The 22184-nt window shown below is 43.7% G+C and overlaps 1 protein-coding gene across 4 annotated transcripts in view; it reads right to left on the bottom strand.

Moving 5' to 3' along the window:
- The window catches only part of fndc3ba (fibronectin type III domain containing 3Ba), a 100210-nt gene that overhangs the window by 74805 nt on the left and 3221 nt on the right, over positions 1-22184 (bottom strand). For all 4 annotated transcript variants that reach the window (XM_085766690.1, XM_085766692.1, XM_085766693.1 and 1 more), the window contains exon 2: positions 702-847. In XM_085766690.1, coding sequence (XP_085622816.1) covers positions 702-818 — 117 coding nt within the window. In that variant the 5' untranslated portion in view covers positions 819-847. The remainder of the gene's footprint in view (positions 1-701; positions 848-22184) is intronic.

Raw genomic sequence — 22184 nt, 5'->3', positions numbered from 1 at the left:
ACAGGCCGGGCATGATACATAAACATCATCATCATCACCATCACCATCATCATCATCATCATCATCATTTCTCATCAAGCAAAAGCACACAGTGTTAAAATGTATTTGCGACAACAGGATTAGACTCAGGTCAATTAACCGCCATGCTTTTAATTACGCTGATGGCTTCCTTTTTGCCTGTGCAGAAGAGCTCATCTCAGCTCGGGGGTGGGGGGGTTCTGTACTTTGAAGGTGATCCAGTTGGCTCTGCAGCTTCTGATAAGATCACTCAGACACAGAGGGGCAGTTGAATCCTTTTCCAAAGCAATTTGAGTTAAGGCCTGAGATCCGTCAATGGAAGCAGTCATCCAGTTATATGCTGCTGCTTTTTAAAAAATCGTGTCTCTAGGTCTGAATGAGACAAGTTTAAGTGCCTGACTGACTGTATACATCTGTGTTTATATATATGAGTCTGCGTCACATGACAAATGCTTTACTGTAACCGCTTGGCAGCTGTTCATTACCTGTGGCAGCCACGCAGGAGGCTTGTGACGAAACGCCAACAAAGAGAAGTGCCTGCGCGACTTGGTGATGCGTATCCTCGTGTGCTTCTGGCACAAGGAGTGTTGAAAGAAGACAGCGGATGCGTTTGCATTGTCATTCTGCAAGGATAGCTGAAAGGCAAAGTGAGTGAGTGAGTGAGTGAGTGAGTGAGTATTTACCTGCTGCGCTGCATCACCGTTAACCATGTGAGGCATGAGAGGGACCTCCCCGTTCAGGAGGGGGGGCGGAGCCAAGTCCAGTGGAATCTGGTCTGTCATCATCATTGTGACGTACATTCATGGAGAAATTCACTGAACTGCCCTACCTGGGAAAGTACAGAGAGAATAAGAAAACAGGGGACTTCAGTATTTTCTTTGTTGTACAAACAATACACACACACACACACACACACACATAAAGTCTGTCACATTTTCCATTGTTTCATCAGGTGAAGGTCACACATTTATCATGAGAGGAAATAACACGAGAAGTAGAAATCAGACTGTGTAGGTGTATTTCCCTGTAGCTGCTGTTGTAGTGAAAAATCCAAATTCATGCATGGGTAAAAAGGGAAGACTGACTTGCTCTTAATATTTGCGAAGGACAGATCTTTATTTTCACAATCTACTTTAACTTTTCCTTCAAGGCATAATAATAATAATAATTTATTTGTTTAATGTCTATACTGTGAATATGAAGCCTTAGCCAGCAGCTTTTTAGCTTGACTTTAAAACAGGGAGCAGGGGAGAGCGCTAGCTTAGCTCTGTCTGAATTTAAACCTTAACAACAACAACACAGGTTATGATATCTCCCCCTGCCCCATTTAATGCTAAGCTGAACTATGCTAACAAGCTACAGCCTCATACAGGACTAACACATAAAATAAGTATGGTATTTACCATCCAGCTAGCTCAATTTTTTGGCAAGAAAGCAAAGAATATCGAACAATCAGCTTAGGCCTAGTTTGCATTATAGCCGTCTACTGATGTGTTTCCATCATGTGTTTATTGTGCAGTTTCATCAGCAGCAAAGCAATTTTCCACTTCAAGCAAGCATGAAACCCTCATTGCATTGTTGAGAAGTTTTTATTAAATTTGTCTGTTTTCATTGGGTTTACTGTGTTCCTGAGGTTTTCCCTTTCCAATTGGGATAAGAACTAAACCTTGACATATATCTAATAAAAGAGGTGTAACATGAAATAAGAGATAGCCCTACATACACTGTGATGAGCCAGAGAAGGAGTCTTCAGGGGACGCATAAAAGCATAACAATAAGAGAGATTAAACTATATAAAGAATTGGCCCAGGTAACAAAAGGTAACAAAAGACTTAACTTATTCCTGTGCTTCACATTAACATGAGTGCTTTCCTAATATGTTGTCTTTTCTTCTAACTCGCTGGCTTTGCACAGGCATAACAGCTTTCATTTCAAGTCATATCATGTCTTTATAAAAGAAAAAAAAAAGATTAAAGAGGCAGAGGAACACAGAGAGTGAGAGACTAATTCAAAGCTCTTCATCTTCTACAATGGTTCTGTAAAATACAGGTTGGATTATCGTCAATATCCTGTTTAGAGGATAAAAAAAGAAAGAAAGAATGAAAGAAAGAAATAAAGAAAGAGAAATTTGGATGAATAAGGTCTCAGTTTGAAAAGGGATAACTGCACCTGTCATTAGCTTTGAATGTAGAGCACACGGGAGATTACTATTCCATATAAACATGTAAACACACGGCAAGAGAGGAAAGTCTTTTAAGGGTTCGCTATTCTTTGGTCAACTGTATTGGCGCTCTTCGTTGAAGAGAAACTGAGTGACAGCTAAATCGGGAGATGGTTTCTATGCTTGCGCAATAATAGCAGTAAAACCGAAAGGGATGACTATAAAAAAGAGAAATAGATAACAACAATAAAAACAACAAGCAGGAAAGAACATGGTTTCACCTAACTGGCTATACAGCAAGAATGAAAGGAAACACAAAAACACAGAAAAACAAATTCAACACGTGTCAGACGTGTGCGTCGCATGGTCCCCATCAAGGTTTTTTTTTAACCAAGCTCCTATATCCTCTGACAGTCGAAGTGTGTGTGCTTATAGCAAAAAAACCACAGAGATAAACACACAAGTCAACCGCTTAAGCTCCCATACAGTCAACTTAACAGCAATACATGTGCTGTCTCCTGGGGGAATACACTCAGACAAACCTCAGCCAAAGAGCAAAGCTCGGTAAGACACAAACACACATATACATATGCACACAAACACAAACACACAGACTCATTGCCAGGGGTACGAAATCACTGCTGCTGAGTCACTGATGGCCAAAAGCTACTATCAGTCCACACTTATAAGAACATACAGCACACATCAGGGGTTTCCTTTTTATAAGTGAGTGAAATAAGTCCGTCTGATCCATGTCTGACATACATACAGTACACACATAATATGCACACAGACACACACAAAGCGTTCCTCTGAAAACAGCTGTGCGTCATTGCGTGTCTTGTCTTTCAGCTGGTCGTCTTCTAGCACTGTCAAGGTCTTTGAAGGGGTTAGTAGATCACACAGCTGTGGCTCATATTGTTTCAACATAAACACACATGCACGCACGAGCACGCATTCTCTGCATCTTTTCTATTCCTTTCCGACTCCTCCTGTCTCCTCTTGTAATTTTTTTGATTTTTCTGCTTTGTCTAAAACTTTCTGCCTCTCCATTTGAGCCCCATTCCCAGCTCAGCCTGGCCATCCTGCCTTGAACACTCTCTCACACACACACGCAGGCATACGTACGCACACACAGTTGCGTCCAGGACACATCACAGACAGATGGTAACACCACTCTTAGCTCTGCCAGGAAAAAGAGAAGGGCGAGACAGAGAAGAAAGGAGGGAGGAAGAGAGTGGGGATAAGTAAATGAAGGCTCGGCTTATATGATAAATAGAGAGCGAATGAACAAGAGGACGCTGCGAGACGTCTCCTCCAATAACCCTGTGTTCTTAAAGTAATCCCTCCTTCCTTGAAGAAATTTAAATTGTCACCTACCCAAAGTGATATCCAGCCATGCAGATAATTTTGATTTTGCTTGCCCAGGTTCAGAGATATCTGACACTGAGATGTCTACCGTCACCCCAAAACAGGGATTAAGGTAAATGGAATTTTGTTTGTGGTGTTCACAGCAGTGAAAAATTACATTTTTATTAAAAACTGACATCAACATCTTTCCAGAATCAGTGTAACACTACTCTGGATAATCCACAGACCTTAGAGCCAACATTTTTCACTGCCACTACTTTCTACCGAGGAAACAGTCACAAAGGAAGTCAGCAAAGTCAGAGGCAGATATCATGTTTTAAGATTTTTTTTTTAAAGGAGGAATAGTTTGACATTTGGGAAATACACTTTTTCAGTTTCTTGTTGAGGTTGAGATGAAAAGATTGAAAAAAAAAAAACCCTCTCGTATCATAAATGTCAAGCTAGAGCCAGGAACTTAGCAGTAGGCTAGGCAGTACTTCGCTGAGCATTTCCCTGCTGATGCTAAGCTAAGCTAACGCTCTCTGACTGAGATGAGACTTAATCGATCTTGTCATGTGATTACAGTAACCACATTTCCCCAAATGCTAAACTATTTCTTTACCAACTTGTAGATAAAGACAAATGTGTTGTGTTCGGCTTGCTAGTCTCCTCTTATATAATTTCTTGGCATTGGCATCCTCTAAATTTAAACACTTAACCATCCACTGCAATTTGGAGTAAGCGATGTGTGAAATTGCATAGAAGCGCAGAAGAAACTTGAAGAAGAAGAAGAAAAACATTATCCATTTGTCCACAATCTACTTTGCTGATTTTGTGCCCATGTGTCTTTTGAGGAGTGTTGGCCTACAATGTAAAGGGAAAATGTAAATACTATACTTTCTGTTGCACAGCTGTTGTGGTGTTGTGTTGTGTGCGTGTTGCCCAAGTTTCCTACAGGATGTAATGCACATATCTGGGAGAGCAACGTATCAATGAATGAATAATGACCTTTGTTTTCCAGTGAAATCATTACCAGATGGATGCTGCTGTTGACAGCTTCAGACATGACCACGCACACACACACACACACACACACACACACACACACACACACACTCCGTGGTTTCCGTTCCCCAGTGGAATGTGGGAGGAATAAGGTGTCGATTCCCAGCAGGGATAAAATGTTAAATTGAAAAATTCCAAGTTGGATCCAGAAAACAATCACCCACTTGTCCGGGTGTATGAATGTGTGTGTGTGAGAGAGTCTGTGTGTGTATGTGTGTGTGTAAAACATGAGTGTGTGTCTGTATGTGTATGCATATGCGTGCGTTGTGGTCATCAGACAGAAAGCCCTGTGTAAGCATGGCAACTGCCTCTCTATCATAAAGGATGCATAGATTAAAACACTATACCTATACAAATTTCTCTCTCTCTCACACACACACACACACACACACAGACACACACACCCAGAAGCCCTCGACATTCAGAGGCAGCACTGACCTAATAACACCACAGTCATTACTCACACAGTTATTCATCATTCACACACACACACACACACACACCCAAAGACTCCAGTTTGTCCATCCTGATGAAGCATAATGGATATTCACAACCACCTAACAGACTGTCTGACTTACTTCCAGTCGACTGCTTCACACCTTTCTCTCTCCAAACCATCATTCACACACACACACAGCCATTGAAATACTAAACACACACACACGCAGACAAACATATTTGTGCAAACTCCAAATGGGCTAAACCTCCTGAGACTGGCACTTTTACTCGGAATAAATTTGCTCTTGGAAGCTCGTCTTGAATTTTTTTTTTTTCTTTTTTTGGGCCAAAAATAAAACTAAACAATACTCATATAAAATTCAAATGGTCTTATGTGCTATTACCAGCGTGTGTTATTACCAGCGTGTGCTTCCCCCCTTTTCTTCTGCCAGTGAATGAATTATTCATAAAGACAAAAATCTGTGTAAAAACTGATTACATGTCCACTTCTTCCTCTTTCTAAAACCACGGAGATTTAGTTGATTACATAAAGAAAAATAAAAGCGTGAAAGAAGCCCCTGGGTGGTATAAGGCCAACGTTACCTATTAGGGCAACCGATTTATATCTTCCACTTTGTTGCACAAGTTAACTGCTGTTTTTTTAATTCCTGCAGCTGGGAGAGATCAAAGTTAGTCATGTCCTGGCATTTGTCATGCAGTGTAATGCTGAATCAATACCTCAGCATGTCTGACTCTCCTAGTTTGTATTTTTCCTTTGCGGTTAATGGCAGTGGTAGGAAACTTTTCTTTTTTCTTTTTTACTATGTAGAGCTAAAGTTTATAAATAGGAATTAAAAGCTAAATTTGAGCTCAAACATGTGGAAGAACATTCAATCTCAGAAAGCTTTGTCTGCTGCACAGTAGAAGTGAACCTCCACTGACAAGAATAAAGCAGCCTTGAAGCCTCCCCCTGCAGTTTCCCTTTAGGGCAAAGAGACCCTTTCCTAACATTATTGTAACGCCTTTTGACCTTCTGCACATTCAGATATGAAAGCTATTGTTTGTTGACTTAACTTCAACCTTTAACACAATTCATCAGCAGTCATCTGACTGAAGCACCTATCAATATATTTCAGCATTTTAGCATGAGCTGCTTACAAAGCAAAGTTCAAATTCTGGAAAAAAAAGTTGCTTCGTGTGCGTTTCTTTCTTTGTCTAGGATGATGCACGCCAGGTCACACATGACAAGCCTTTCTTAGAAGTGAATGTGTCACAGAAAGAGATAAGCATTGATTTCAGATGTAATCCTGCCGTCCCCCTCAAGCGCCATTATCAGTGGACGGCCAGCGGAGATGATGGAAATCTATAAAAGTCTTGAAACTCAGACTGAAAGCTGGCTGAACTTTGAGGGCCATACAAACCTAATCTGGAAGAAGAGTCGGGGGGGAAAAAGCTATTTCTCATCTGAGCAATGTGTCTACCTGAGTCACAGACTGACAAGATAGTGCTTTTCTACCAATGTCAAATACAGTAATGTGTCCCGATCTTGTCTGTGCTGGTGGAGTGGTATGAAAAAAAATACATATATATATATATATATTTAACCAAGTGTGGTGGTTTTAATAACAAATGAATTGTAACAGCTTTTTATAAATGTCTTAGTCTAGTTTTGTTTAAGCATTTAGCATTAAAATGCTGTTGCAGCAGCACTATGACTTACCAAATTGACTGATATACAGAACAGAGAAACATGTTAAGTCAGGGAATTACAGTTCAAAAGTAAAAACAAACACAAGAAGCTTTACTGTAAATGGTCAGCATGAGGCCAAAAACCTGTAGCCTTTAGGTCAGCTGTGGTTCAGACCAAAAACCACTGTTTCCTGCCCTGCACGACACTCCAGCACCGACAGCATCACATACACACACACACACACACACACACACACACAGTGATACTGATATCCACTGGCAGAGAGAAAGACTAAATCTGAGCCCTCTTTTATCCAGCAGACCAACTTTTCCAGGAACTTGAGAACTCTTTCATGAACTGAGGGAACCCAAAGCTGGTTCTGATTTTGGTTCCTTCTTGTGTTCTTCCACAAAAAGCAACCAACATTCTACTTTTAATTGGGCTGCAAAATACTAGGGCAGAGTTTCAGAGTGCTGAAGTTTCCTGGCTGCGCATGCACAAGCTTATATAACCTGCTGTTACATAGCGTGAAGCAGATACAGGGATATAAACGCTACGCTGGCGATCGGTAATATCAGTGTTGTGACTTGTGTCGTGTTAGACGATGATGAGGTAAGTGTTGCACATCCACCACAAGTTCCTCCCTTTTTTGCATGAATTCAAATAAGATCTTTTCTGGTTATCCCCCCAAAATTTATTGTGCTTAACTTTTTTAGTTCATCTACTTTTTGGAGATCCCCCCCACAAAAAAAGGTGGGGGAGGGGGAAGCAAATAGAGAATAAATGGGAATTTAATCCAAATGTTATAACAAAAAGAGAATATTTGCACATTTATATTCTCAATAATGGTTTAATGATAGATGCATAGTGTCTTTGTGGGTCTTAATATGTAAGGCTACATCTTTAGGGTTTGGCTTTGTGACCTTGGCTGAACAGTGGATGCCACAGCCTGACTTCTACTTTCTATTAGAGCTGTGAATTTTACTTGTACCAGTGACGAAGCAAACAAGAGAAAAGAAACTGTTCGTGAAGGAGAAATGAAAGTGAAACTGAACTTTAAATGGCACCGAGGTCATGTTTTTTCTCTGTAATCCTGCGGTTTAACAGCCTTTAATATAGAACTCCATTCTCAGCGTGGATTTCAGTGACAAGATGACTATAGAAGAAGAACCTGAGATCAATTCATTCAGTTGTCATTACTCATCATCATGCATGTGTTTTCCTATACGAGCAGAGCACAGATAACACTCCACCACTTTGTCCTTGTTGTAACTGATTTGTAATGTACATGTGAATGTGGTGAGAGAGAAAGAGAGGGATAGGTGTAGGTATCCCTTTCCTCATACTGGGTGTGTGAAGCAGTGAGGAATGCTCTCAGGTGTCAGCGCTAAGAACTGAATGACTGTCTATTCACTCCAGTGCACGTACACACACACACACACACACACACAATCTACGCCAAACACGACTGGGATTGATCCAAGTCCTTTTAAACCCATCTTATCAGCTGACAACTTTAATCTGTGCTGGCATTTAATACACACACACACTGATGCGTGTATGTGAGTGTGCGTGCGTGCGTGTTTGGAGAAAGGGGTGGAGGGGGTGGGGGGGTGGGGTGGCCTCTAAATATGGTGGGAAACTGCCACCAACACCACTCCCATTCAACCCCAGCTCCTTTTACAAAAGGTATTCAGTCTAGGAGAGACCTGCTCCCTCTCTCCCTCTCTCACACTCTTTCTAACACACACACACACACACACACATTGAGTGAGTACCTTTTCACCAAAAGAGAGATAGAGAGATGGCGTGGAGGTGGGGGAGATGCAGAAAAAGGAGGGAGGAGGAGGGGGAAGGAAAGGGAGAAAAAAGGGTGGAGAGGAAGGCAAAGAGGAATGCTGTACTTGTGTGTGTGTGTGCTCTGAGGGGAGCATGAATACACACACACACACACTTGGGAAAGACAGAGGGGGGATTTATAAAAGATGGAACCTCTTCGGGTTCCCACGTTGGCCAGCAGCTTTCTGTACATATGCAGGCAGAGAGAGAGAAAGAGGGGGAGAGATGCAGAAAGAGAGCGACAGGCAAAGTGAAACCAAATTTAGAGTCATTTACTTTGCCTGTATGTGTTCACTTTGCATACGTTTGTGCAGTGCACGCGTGTATGTGTGTGTCTGCGTGTGCATGTGTACGGGGTTGCAGTCCTCTTGCCCTGTAATTGCGGTAATGATATGTCATCCACGAAGAAGAACTTGGAACGGGTGGAGTGGAATGCAACGGACACATAAAGAGCACAAGCGAGCACACACACACACACACACACACACACACACACACACACTTGCAAACCATGTATGAACAAGCTCCTCTCTTAACTCCGCGGACTGAGCCTTTAGGGCACCTTTTTCTCCCCTCAAACAGATGAGATCCAGCACCTCAAGAAACCACATCTGATGCTGAAGGAAAAGCCTCCACCAACCAGATGCTGCTTTTGGCTGTTATTTCCCCTTTAACTACGGCTCTGGTAAAACTTTTAACAGGCCATTTTTACCTTCAATGCCACATATGTAAAATGTTCCAAAGGCAGTGCTTGCATTATCAGTCTATAATTAATGGAAAAAACATCAGTCTCCATGAAAACTCAATGCATCTTTCACTCATTTTCTTCCTTCCTCAGAGTAACTTGGCTTTATATTTCTGACAAGTGCATTGTCACGTTGTCTGTGTGCAGGAGCATTTGTTGCATCACCAGGTAAACCTGCCAAACCAGGAGCATCCACGTAGGATCACACAACCTCATCTAGCTGAACTTCTCCTACTCAGTCTCCTCAGTCTCCGGCGAATCAAACCAAAGCTGCAGCAAACAGCCACTGCAGGCCTCACTTTTTTCCTCCAAATACTGGGCTCTGCTATTCTTTATCACAACAATGCTGCAGTTTTTTAGAAGTTTTGTCATCACCACATGCCACATTCCCTGCATAGGCGAGTATTTCTCCACTTTTACAGAATGCAAATGAGTCTCCAAGGTTGTACTGCGGTCGTTTGCCTTGTTGCATCTTGCACATAACTCACGACAGATGTGGAGAGCTATTAACAATCTGCAGTTGGAGTCCTGAGAAATGCAGGAACACCCCGATTTTTTTATGCCAGTGTCTCATGAAAACTTAAACCGTCATGCTGCATTTAATCAATCCAAGATTAGGCAATTTGATGAATTCTGTCATAGGTTTTTTTTTTTTCGGTCTCTTCCGCCTTGTCTCATTTTTTCTCCTGTTTCCTCCACATGCCGGGCATTCTGCAGATCCCTGTGCTCAGTCTGTGCATGGACAAGTCAGGACTCGGCCTGGTAAACGACAAGCTCAGCAGCACCCCAGCACCCTCCCCATCCTCCTCCTCCTCCTCCTCCTCCTCCTCCTCCTCTCCATCCCTCCCTCACCCTCTGCATACACAAAATGAGCACCCTGGGCAAAGCCTTTCTCCCCTGTCATTCTCTCATCCATCCATCTATACCCACCCATCCGATCCTCTCATCAGGCCTGGTTTCTTGGAACGCCGGCCAGAAACAGATGACCCAGTGACTTCAAATCAGCCTTTTGCTCTGCCTCTCCCTCCCTTCCCCCCTCCCCTTCCCCTGAGCATTTTTTTCAAATCATTACATGTCCTTAAATGAATCAAAAGACAGAACTTCCTCTTTTTCATTTACGTCAAGTAAAAAAATACAGCAGAATACTCTTGTGCACACTGGAAAACAAACCTCTATCGGCTTTGATCAGCTTGCCTCTGAGGACAAAAGAAGTGTATTGACTTTCAGTCTTTTCCAGGGTGCCAAATAAGTAGCTCAGCCAAAGAGTCCAGGATCTGACTCTATTGCCATCCACTTCCTGGAAAGACCCCGCCTTCTCTCACATTCCACTGCCCTGTCAAAACACAGCTCCCCTACTCCCACTGGCTGATGGGAAGCCACTGGCTCCCCTCATAGGCTGTTGTCAGGGCAGTGGGCGGGAGGAAGTAAAAGCAGAGCTCAAAGAAACAGCGGCCCATTCCCAGGGAGAGACTACAGTTACATAACGTGCACACAGACACACACACACACACAGAGGATCAAGACAACACCCTCAACACACAGCTGAACACAAAAAAACAGGGTCAGAGAGAAAGAAAAGGTGGAGAGACAGTAAAAGGGAGTGCAGAGAAAGAAAAGGCAGAGGGGAGAAGTTGAGAAAGGGTGGGTGAGGAAAAGGAGGGAGGGGAGGGAGGGGAGGGAGGGAGGGAGGGGTAGGTGAGGCATCAGTTTTCCTTGTGAACAAAATGAAGAGGAAATGGCTATTTTACACTGAGGTCAGGAGCAGTGGGAGAGTACTTCCAGTCAGAGTGTGTGCATGTGCATGTCTATGTGCACATGTGTATGAGATGGGGAAAGAAAGGTTAATTGGTGTATGGTGGAGGATCACCTGCATCGAGCGCTAAGCGGAAGAGCAGCGGACCGAACAGAGAGATCTGTGCCAAGAATAAAGCACACACACACACACAGAGAGAGACACACACACTCACAACTGGCACAGCCCCGTAGTTTTCTTTTTCTTTTTTTAAAGTCAGAAGAAGCAATGTGGTGTTATTAAATCAATATTATCTGTTGTCTGTCTGCGCAAGGCGGATTTGACAGCAATCTGTTAACTGAGAGAAGGGCAGGGGAGGTAAGATGGGAAGAGGTGGGGAGGGAGGGGGGAGTGGGGGAGAGGAAAGAGGAGAAGGGAAGAGACGGGGGTGGGGGCATAAGATGGGGCCGGAGGTTGAGTGTGTGTGTGGAGAGAAAGAAATGTGTGGAATCCTAATTGTGTTATTGCTCTAGAACAAACATTAGTCCTGCCTGTCATACCACAGACAGCAGGCAGTGTGTGTCTGTCTATGTGTGTGTGTGTGTGTGTACGTGTGTGTGTGTCTGGGTGAAAGAGACATAGAGAGAGAAAATTGAATGAGTCCAGTAAATTAAGAGTCAACCTGAAGCCAGTTGGAAACATTCATGACGGCATGAGTGCTTTACAATCAGCTCAGTGTTGCAATGGGAGTTTCTGTGCTAGCTGTTAGCTTTGCATTAGCACAGCACCGCTAGTTCCAGCAGATGTGTGCATCTGCCAGCGAGCCCTCCCTCTTGCAGCTGTATGGCTGTGGGCTGGCCGTGTGTGTGTGTGTGTGTGTGTGTGTGTGTGTGTGTGTGTCAATGTGTGCAAGAGAGAGAGAGTGTGTGTGTATGTGTGTATGTGTGCATGAGTGTGTGTGTGTGTGGTTGGGCAGGGGGCCAGCAGCCAGTAAACCCACAGTAGAGGCCCTGATGCTTGCCACGTAGCCACGCAGCAGCGACGTAAGAGAGAGGAGAGGAGAGGAGAGGAGAGGAGAGGAGAGGAGATCTGGGATCAACTCTATCTATGAGAAAAGACACAGGCCCAACTGGGAAAATAATAACATGAAATAATGCAAGTCCTTGCGTGGGAGTGAGAGTGTAAACAGAGGCAACGCAAACAGTCAAACACACGGAGACAAAGTGACTTTGTGATACTGTTTATCCCACTCTGAGACACTGACGTTTCCACCAATTACATCAGCCGGGACTCGCCAGGACACTCCGCTCCTTTCTCTTCCAACTGAGAGCTCCTTCAACTTAGCCTACAGATGTTGGAGGTCTGACTGCTTCTTCTACACGCTGGTGGTGGTGACCACATGCACAACAAAACAGTTTATAGACCAACAACAACGCAAACGCGAGGCCCACCCCAGCCCTAATCATCGTCATTAAAACTGATGTCATTGTCTTCATTGCTTCCATCGGCCTCATCAATGTCCAACAACATCACTGCCGCCATCTTTGCGGCCGGCGCTGCCAACACCTCCATCTTCATTATCCCTATTAACATCAAAATGCCAGACTCGCCTCGAGAACACGCTGTATTTTGTTGGTGTTTGTGTGTGTTTAATACAGAGGAAGTGGCTATTCTCCCACAAGCACATGAACATGACTCACTCCTCTTCATGGCAGCGCTTCCAGATTTTTCTTCTCCTTTTGTCCTTTTCTACCACCACCACCCCCACCCACCTCCTCCTCCTCCTCTCTTGACCCTCCTCTCCCACACTCCCTCCCTCCCACACTCCCTCCAGCCCTGACACAGTTGAGACTTCTCCATCAGATCTGAAGAGAGGCTGAGGGCTTGAGCGCTCTGCAGCCCAGAGAGGAGGCACTGAGCCTGAGGAGAGCTCACAGCAAGCTCCTCCCTAACACCTTGGATCTCCCGGGCTCAGTCCATGACCACACACACAGAGACGGGGGGGAGAGGCCGGTGTCTCCAGCCGGTCGACTAAAAGCTAAGTTGAGGCCTGAGTGGTGGGACGGTTGCATGGCGAACTGTTAAAACACCTAAAGTCACCTGCAGTCGTACTAGCATTCAAGGATCTTTTAACATTTACGTCTTTAGCCTGAAGCCTTAAAGTTTGCTTGTATGTGCAAGCTAGAGCAGTTACATTTGGAAAACTGAAGGTTATGCAGACATATGCGAATAAGCCCCCAACAACAAAGACAGTATGTCTCATTTCTATTCAAAACGAATCTCTTTCCACTTAAAATAAGACTCATCACCTAAAAATTGACTTGTTTTTAGATAATTTTCACTTGTTTCAAACAAATTTTCACTTAATAGTAGAAAAATCTGCCAGTGAAATCAAGTTTTTTTGTGCTTGTAATAAGAAAGAAAAACTTGCCCCACTATCAGATTTTTCTACTTATTTCAAGTAAAAAATATGCTTGAAAGAAGTAAAGTGTCTAAAAACAAGCTACTTTTTATGTGATGAGTCTTATTTTAAGTATAATGAGATTTGTTTTGACTAGAAATAAGACAAATATTCTTGGTAAGATTTTGAGTTTCTGCAGTGCAATCCCCTTTTCTTCCTGTCACCATGGATATATGAAGACTGGGCGGCCTTAACTCAACTTGAACCTTCTCTCTTTGTCTTTTTTCTCTTTCACATATGCACACACACACACACACACACACACACACACTCGTGGAAACACTGCACCCAAGGAGGCTCTTTAACATGCATAAGACATTTATTTATATCCCAGACATGACAATATTAAACTGGCATGACATTATGCAGGGGCTGCAGCTCTGCATTAGCTCCACATCCTCATTCATCTCTCCTCCTCCTCCTCCATAAGTCCTCACCCGGCTGCCACCTCCTCCTGGACTTTTCTTTATTGCTGTGTAATGCAGTTGGTTCCATGTAATAAAGGCCCTCAGCATAAATATGACGCTTTGCCTGCAGAGCTGGATCCCGTTCAAGTCGGCGGCTCAGATAAGGCAGCGTGCATGCGTGCGTGTGTGTTGTGTATGATGTTCGTGGTTGCACGCTTTTTCACAAGAAAGGACCAGTGGCCAATGAGCATTAGTTACACTTTGATATCTACGCACCAGTGCTCCTTCTGCCTTCCTCCTCTTCCTCTACGCCCGGATCTCCTTAATGTCTACCCCTCCTCTGCCCCACTTCCAACTTTAACCTGTCTTAGCACCCCCACCCCCCCCCCCACCCCCCCTTTGCCCTCATTCCTATCTGCCCCCCCTTCATCCTAACACCCCCTGCCTCCCTCACCACACTATTGGCCCTGCTTCCCAAACAACCCCTCAGCTTTCAAAAGACAGCCGCCCATTCAGAAGGTTTTGGGGGTAGAGTGGGGGGAGGAGAGTGGTGTGGGCTTGAGGGGGGCGGGGGGGTATGTTGGTGTGGAAGGGGGAGGAGGGGAGAGGAGAGGAGGGGAGGGTCTCATTCCCGCTAAATTGTCCCACATGGCTGAGCGTGCTTAGTTTAAACAAACACAGCCACTTCCTCCTCAGTGCGCACATCGGCACACAGACACAGGCGCGCAAAACACCCACATAAACATACGCCAGTTGGGTGCACAGGCATGCTTGAACTCCAATACACAAAAACAAGCATGCACGCACACATATAAACACACACACACACACACACACATACACACAACACATTGTATACCCTGGCAGGCAGTGGACAATATACTCAGTCTTGCACTGGAGCCAGTAAACTTACAGATGAACCCAGACTCCACAACAAAACACCACAGGCCTGCATGGGGATCACTCGGATAGTTTCTCGTAGAAGAACGATTTTGCATGCATATTCCGCAAATGTAATGTATGATTTGGCTTCTGGTCACACCGAGTTAAAAAAAAAAAAAAAAAAATGGAACTTTTGTGGGGCTTTAACTGTGCAATCCACAATAAACATCTCAGCTAATGGGTCCCTGGAGACAAACCCCAAAACCCAAACTTGTACCACAAACACTGGGCACAATGCAATGTGTGTGTATATGTGTTTGCAGAACAGTTCTGCCTGTGTGTTCAGACATACAGACAGAAGTTGGTTATTTGGGGAATTGTTACATTTAGCACCATTGTGACCTTGGATTTGATCATGGGCATGAAACAAAGAAAAAGTGTACTTTGGTGCAGGCCTGTACTGAGAGACTGAGGCAAATATGAAGACTGGTGCTTCTGAAAATGATTTCCCAGCATATGAGGGAAACCCATTTTAACTAATGACAGGTGTTGTTCACTTTTTCTGAAATAGGACAGAGGAGGATGTGGCTTTGTATTCTAACCTGATTTAATTACATTTCTGAACACTTTGCTTTGAACTTTTAACTTCTGAATTTGTCGCTAAAGTACGGCAGAGAGTAACTACAAAGTTCCTGAGTAAGTATTAAGGTAATTAGTCTGCAACAAGAGCCAGTTTCAGGTTCTTCAAATGTAAGAAATGTGGAGAAATAAAGTTTTTCTTACAGTCTTACAGAAATTCAATATTTTACAGGTTATATTGTTGTTATTATCACAAATACCGGTTCAGATTCTGGATTTGGAGCCAAGGTTTCATAACTAGAATACACTTTAACATATGTTCAGCATAGTTGTTGAACTTTGCTATAAAGATCTACCAAGAGTAATCAGCCCCGAGCCCTTAGTTGGCATTACCCTGGATTTCAATGCAATGACCTACAATCATGGTAATCAGCTCTACATTACAAGCAGCTAGTAAAGAGGAGTGAAGGAGGACAACCACCGAGTCCAGACAATAAGCCCACAGTCGCTGCCAGTGGACCTGCTGCTGTCCAGGCCTGCACACACAGCACGTCTCTGCCACTAATGCCGAGCTCCATCAGGGCTGCATGCCATGAGTCTTAATTAAGACAGCTATGCCAAGTCAAGAAGTGAATTCAACTCCCCCCTGTCTCCCCCCCACCCTCCCCTTCTCTCTCTCCTCTCTCTCTCTCTCTCTCTCTCAGACACATACAGACGGATGCACAAACTCACATTCTCGGATGGACGAGCACATGGACGCAGACAAACCACCAAGAGACATTCAGATCATCAGTTTTATGGGCCATGAAAAAGCTTGCTCAGGGGGTGGTGTGTGTGTGTGTGTGTGTGTCTGTGTGTGTGTGGGTGCTGAGAGAGAAGACTATTTAGTCACACCTACATGAGAAACCTGTCTCCTCTCTCACAGACAAGACAACAACTGAGTCTGAGACGTGCGCACACACACAAACTCTTTCTTTTGCTCTCTCTCTCTCACACTCACACAGCTTTTATATGCACAAGAGAACAGGCAGATAATGAATGAATGGTTCTCTCCACGCTTCACTCTACAACTAACTCATCGATGTGTTTATGAATGTGCATGTGTGTGTGTGTGTGTGTGTCTGTGTGTGTCTGTGTGTGCAGGCAGCAGCGTTTAATCCGTTAAAAGAATAAAACAAAAGTGATGTGAAAAATGAGAGAAGACAAGTCTGGGAATGGCAAGCCAATGGAAAGTGTACATACAATCACTTGCCCCCCAACATCAAACACACACACACACACACATTTATAACACCCCTCCCCACAGCCCTGGGGTCAGAAGGTCACATTCCTCCTCCTCAATCAGCCTCAGGATTTCACACACTAGTTCAGGGATGTGGGTGTGTGAGTGTGGTTTTGTGTGTTTCTGCCAGTGTGTGTGTGTGTGTGTTTGGGATGTTTTAGTGATTTGTGGGGGGTCCAGCTTGAGGGCAAGGAGGGAAGAAGTAAAGGCAAATATGCGACGGAGACTGCATGCGTCTTCACCATTTTGGATAAATCTGGAAAATTAATTACACTTTTAAAAAGTCCAAAGTAAATAAAACTTCTCCAAAAATAATGATGATGTGGAAGCCAGTCACACAATACAGGTATTGTCATGAACCTGTAATTACTGCTCTGGAGTCAGCTGACTGTGCAAGCATTAAATTATAAGCCGAATGCGCCAACTCATCGAACTGGTTGAAAGGTGATATTCATGAGATGAGCTATGAAATGACTGTTTTATTTAGTTTTAGACACAACAGAACAGAGTTTGTCTGTAGCTGTGTCTGAACTTGCAAAAAAAAAAAAAAACTACCTACACTGCAAAAACTCAAAATCTTACCAAGAATATTTGTTTTATTTCTAGTCAAAATGTCATTTCTAGTCAAAACAAATCAAATTATACTCAAAATAAGACTCGTCACATACAAATTAGCTTGTTTTTAAACACTTTTTACTTCTTTCAAGCATATTTTCACTTGAAATAAGTAGAAAAATCTTTCTTATTACAAGCATAAAAAAACAAGTACATTTTTAGGTGATGAGTCTTATTTTAAATGGAAAGACATTAGTTTTGACTAGAAATTATACATTTTGCCAAGAAATAAGACAAATATTCTTGGAAAGATTTTGAGTTTTTGCAGTGTAAAACTGTACCGGCAGTTTTCAGTGAGTGACAAAAAAGAGACAAGAAGGAGAAATGACAGCTATGTGGAGCCGGGATGGGTGGGAGAAGACGGGGAGAGAGGAGGAGAGTAGAGGGAGGAGTTGAAGTGTGTCTGCATGCCCTGGAGAGGGGGAGAGAAGAGGAGGAGGAGGAGGAGGAGGAGGAGGGGGGTGGTGGTTTAACAGGGGGAAAGCAATAAAACATGTGGCTTTGCATTAAAAAACACCTACTTCCTCCTAGAGCAGAACCCTCAGCCCTGGTCCTGCATACACGCCAACTTGTGACAGCGTGTACAACATGCACACACACACACACACACACACACACACACACAAACTGTTGCATACCCCCTGAACGCAGATGGTCGGTCACACACACAGAAAATAAGCATACTTGAAAATGTGTCAGTGTACCAGTTCCAATTCCAGTTCCAGCCGTGTTAATAATCAGAAATGTAACCAGTTACAGATTCACTTCCTTCAGTCCAACCAACACACACACACACACACACACCCCAGCCCACAGCAGACTCTAGACACTTGAGATACACAGTCAAAACGCTCACAGTCAGGCATAAAAACAGCCATTAACGACCGGCGGAACTTTCCATGGGCCTGCCAACCAGCAACACCAACACGCCTGGCATGCTAATGCAGGCACGTAAAGTTAACTCTGTGTGCGTGTGTGTTTCGTGCATGTGTGTTAAGTCCTAACCCCTGTGTGTGTACAGGTGCACGCTTGATCTCATTGGGCCAGCTGACCACGCACAGAGACACACACACACACACACACACACACCAGTGGGAGCTATTTCTATGGATGATCCCCCGGAGGAGCAGTGTGACCGAGCGCTGCTCCATCAACTCATCTGACTCCAGCTTCTCCCTCCATCAACAACAACGCTTCACCGACTGATGAGAAGCTGACGGCCTTATTTCTAGAGCCCGGGCGTTTTATCACTTTGTCATAATCATTTCACTTCATCATCTGCTCTCTTCCCTTCGATGTCAGGCTGCCTCTCCTCCTCCTCCTCTTCACTGTCGTCTCTGCTGCAGTCACACAGCAGCTGTCGGGACTTTTTAAATGACACCAAGTGATGAGCTAAGACTCATATCACCTACTGGGGAAGTGAAAGTCACATGTTGCATTGTTGGAATCAAAGCAACACAAAAAAGCAGTACCGGTATCTGCACAAAATGTTGTCTCGCAGACTTTACTACACCAGGATGATCGAAATCTTGTCCTTACTTTGGTTCTACAAAGTAACTATCTGTTGCAACTAACAATTAGCTTCAATATCAATCTGTCTATATATTTATGAAAAGATCCAAGGCAGCCACAGTAATGTCTTCAGATTGTTTGCAAAAAGGTCAAACACTGACAATATTTCACATATAATGAAGAAAAGAACATTCAAGATCATCATGTTCATGGTTTATCAATTGTCAGAGTTTTTGAGAACAACTTTACTGGTGATTCAATTCATGGACTCATTTATAAATGGACCATTAAATATCTTCCTATTTTGTTCCACTGAAGTCCTCTTATTTCGCCACTGCATGTGAAACCTGCCAAATAACATTTTGCTTTGCATAGTAGCTTTCCATTTCCAAGATGCCATGCAAATGCAAATGCCACATTATGCAGATAATTTTTTTTTTTAACTCAGGTGTCACAACGCCTTCCAAATCCGAGCTGAAATCTCTGAAATGTCAGAGTCACACAAAACATTTTAAAGACTTTGGCCTGCTAATGGCCTTATCTTTTGTTTTTCCATTTTCTTAACAATTCGTTGATTAATTACTAGTCATCCAAAAAAATTGCCAGTTGCAGCCCAACACCAAATCTTTTGCTAGGCATAGGCAAGCAAAAGAGTAATTGGAATTGATTCATGGCCTCAAGTCTTTTTTTTTTTGTCTTTTTTTTTGGATAGCTGAGAACTTCAGTGACCTCCAATCACCACTCATGGGGAGTTTTAGATTGAATTTCAGCAATGACAGTCAGTAAGAGCAGCTTCACTTTTCTCCAAATATCATATCTCTTTATTTTGGAATGAAGCCTGTAAAGAAGGGATCCGCAAATAATGGGTATTTGACACACATTACTTTAAAACTTTTATAAAAAAACTTCTTTATGCTGTATAAAAGGGGGGGGGGGATGGGGTGAGCAAGCGAGGTTGAAAGGCTTCTTTTATCCTTTTCTAAATCAACTGTCAACAATGCAGGAAATTATCAAGGGAGACAAAAAAAACGGAGGAGACGGGGCTCTGGAGAATGAGATGAGGCATGGAAGGAGGGAGGACGGGAGGGTAGGGGGGGAGTAGAGAGAAAGAGAGGAGGAGGGTAAACATTACAGCTCTGTGCCAAGCAAACATGAAATGCTGGGATACTTCAACAAGAGGCCAGCATTCATATTGGAGGAGCACGAAGCAGAGAGAAAGAGAGACAGACAGAAAGAGTGCAAGAAAAAGCTGGGAAATGGAAAGTGAAAGCATCGAGCAGCAGATAATCAGCTGCTGTCACGAGATCAGTTATAACGTTGTTTTGTTTTGTACTCACACCTTGCACCTACGTGTATTTGTTTGCATGCTCCAATGCAGTGATATGTAAACTAACCCTGTCTGCCTTCATACTCACACTCCTTCCAAGTCACCTTCAACAACACCTATACTGAACAGAAGCTAAAAGAATTTCATATTTAATTGAAGTCAAATCAGTTTTCACAACTGATTTGAAGTCAAATCATGACAGTTGCAGCCTTAATAGTGAATTACATAGTTTCAAGCTTTTTTCTCAGCCCCTCCATCTGTTTTTAATGGAAATAACAGGCTTGGTGCTGTGAGTTTGGGACGATGGTGAGAGAGCTGCCCTGCACTCCATCATATGTCACAGCAGCCACAGCACAGACCGTTTTCAAGGCAAACACAGCGGCCTCCTCCACCGCAGGGAGAACCAGCGTGCATGTTTAACTGCGCATCATCATCATCATCATCAGGATGCGAGAGGCCAGGGAGACAACCACAGATATTCTCCCTCCTGCATCCCCAGGTGTCGACCCCGTGACCTCACGGCGGAGCAACACCTCCTCTCCTCGCATCCAACCCAAACTCCTCTCCTCATCATCACAAAGCAAATACGGAGCAAGAGGCAGCTTGTTCACTTGACCGCACCGCAGCGCACCTCGGCTAAGGTGACGGAGAATGCGGCGGCGCGGCGGTCTTCCTGGAAAGCACACCTGTTGCACTTGCAGAAACAGATGGCGCGACCGATCCTCAGACTTTGCACAAACTGCAGACACAAATATAGCAGAGCAGAGGCTAAAGCAATTAATGGGGGGAGAAATATTCCAAATATGGGACTACTGCAGCATTTCTGAGGAGTCAGGATCAGTATATATATAAACAGCAATTATGTCTGATTATTTGCAGGCATAGCAGAAATTGCGCAGGCTGAGCATATTCCACCTACTTGTTTTTTTTTTAAGGCTTCCAGGGCTGATGCATCTGTTTCATTACCTCAAACGCCTCAGTCCTATTCAAGCTATAACCCTAACCAATGATTATTGTCATTATCTAGTGATCTAATGTTTATTTTCTGGATTAATCAATGACTTGTTTGGTCTAAAATATGTCTAAAAGTGGGGATGCCAATAAAAAAAACTCTGAAAAAGCAAAGCAAAGTATTTGGAAATCAATGGGAATCAATGTTGTTCCTTAATGTATAGCTTAATGTGCACAAGTTTGGCAGTGGCAGCTCTACACCCAACATCAGATAGTTGATACTCTCCTGCACAAGCATGGTAACAGAGGAGGTTTATCTGAAGCTCTGGTCTTGTTCTTCGCCTCTTTCACATGCTCTCCTTCTCTCTCACACACACAAACAAACAGTATCCAGGTCTGCTTTGTCTGCTGTGTAACTCTATAGCTGCTTCAGCTTCTATTCCTGATACACAAGCACTGTTCAGTAACACTACCCCTCGGATAACGTGTTCTAGGTTACCACTTAGACACACACACACATACACATGAACTCACAATAGCCAGCATCTTCCTGCATGCACCACCCTCCCTCCCCTGACCCTATTTCAACCAGGCGTACCTGAGGGTTTAATCGGACCAAACGGTGAAGCCGGTGCAGGTGGGAAGAGAAGAGCCCAGATTGTGCCTGAGCTTGAGGTCGCTTCCAGACAGATGCTCTTGGCATCACGAGTCCTCATGAAACACGGGAACAACTTCCTCATTGCGCTTAGAATAACCTCTCTCAGAGCATTAGAGGCAAACAATATAACACTTGACACTAGAACACCGGCGTCAGTCCATCAGACCTGTGTGTCATCCTGAGTGACCGCCTGCCTGACTCTACAGCAACGTCTTCTTTTTTTTTCTTTTTTTGCCAAATCAGGGCAACTTTGTCTGCCAAGAGCAAAGCCCAATAAATCGACTTCCGAGTGACATATTTTGACTTCCTGGTCCTCATTAATTCTGTCCTCGTTCAAGCACTTAGGTGGAATAAAACAAACTGACAAACTGATTAAGTGGGATCAAACAAAAGCGGCTGGAAAGTTACAGTTACCCCCCCACCCCCCACCCCGGGCGGAGGCGATGATGACGCACCATCACACTGACCGAGA

Source organism: Trachurus japonicus, chromosome 22 (genome assembly GCF_045865225.1).
Source record: "Trachurus japonicus isolate A0001 chromosome 22, Traja_1.0".
In the NCBI taxonomy this organism is placed as follows: domain Eukaryota; kingdom Metazoa; phylum Chordata; class Actinopteri; order Carangiformes; family Carangidae; genus Trachurus; species Trachurus japonicus.
Note: the sequence above shows the minus strand (reverse complement) of the source record. Positions and strands in the feature narration are given on the sequence as shown.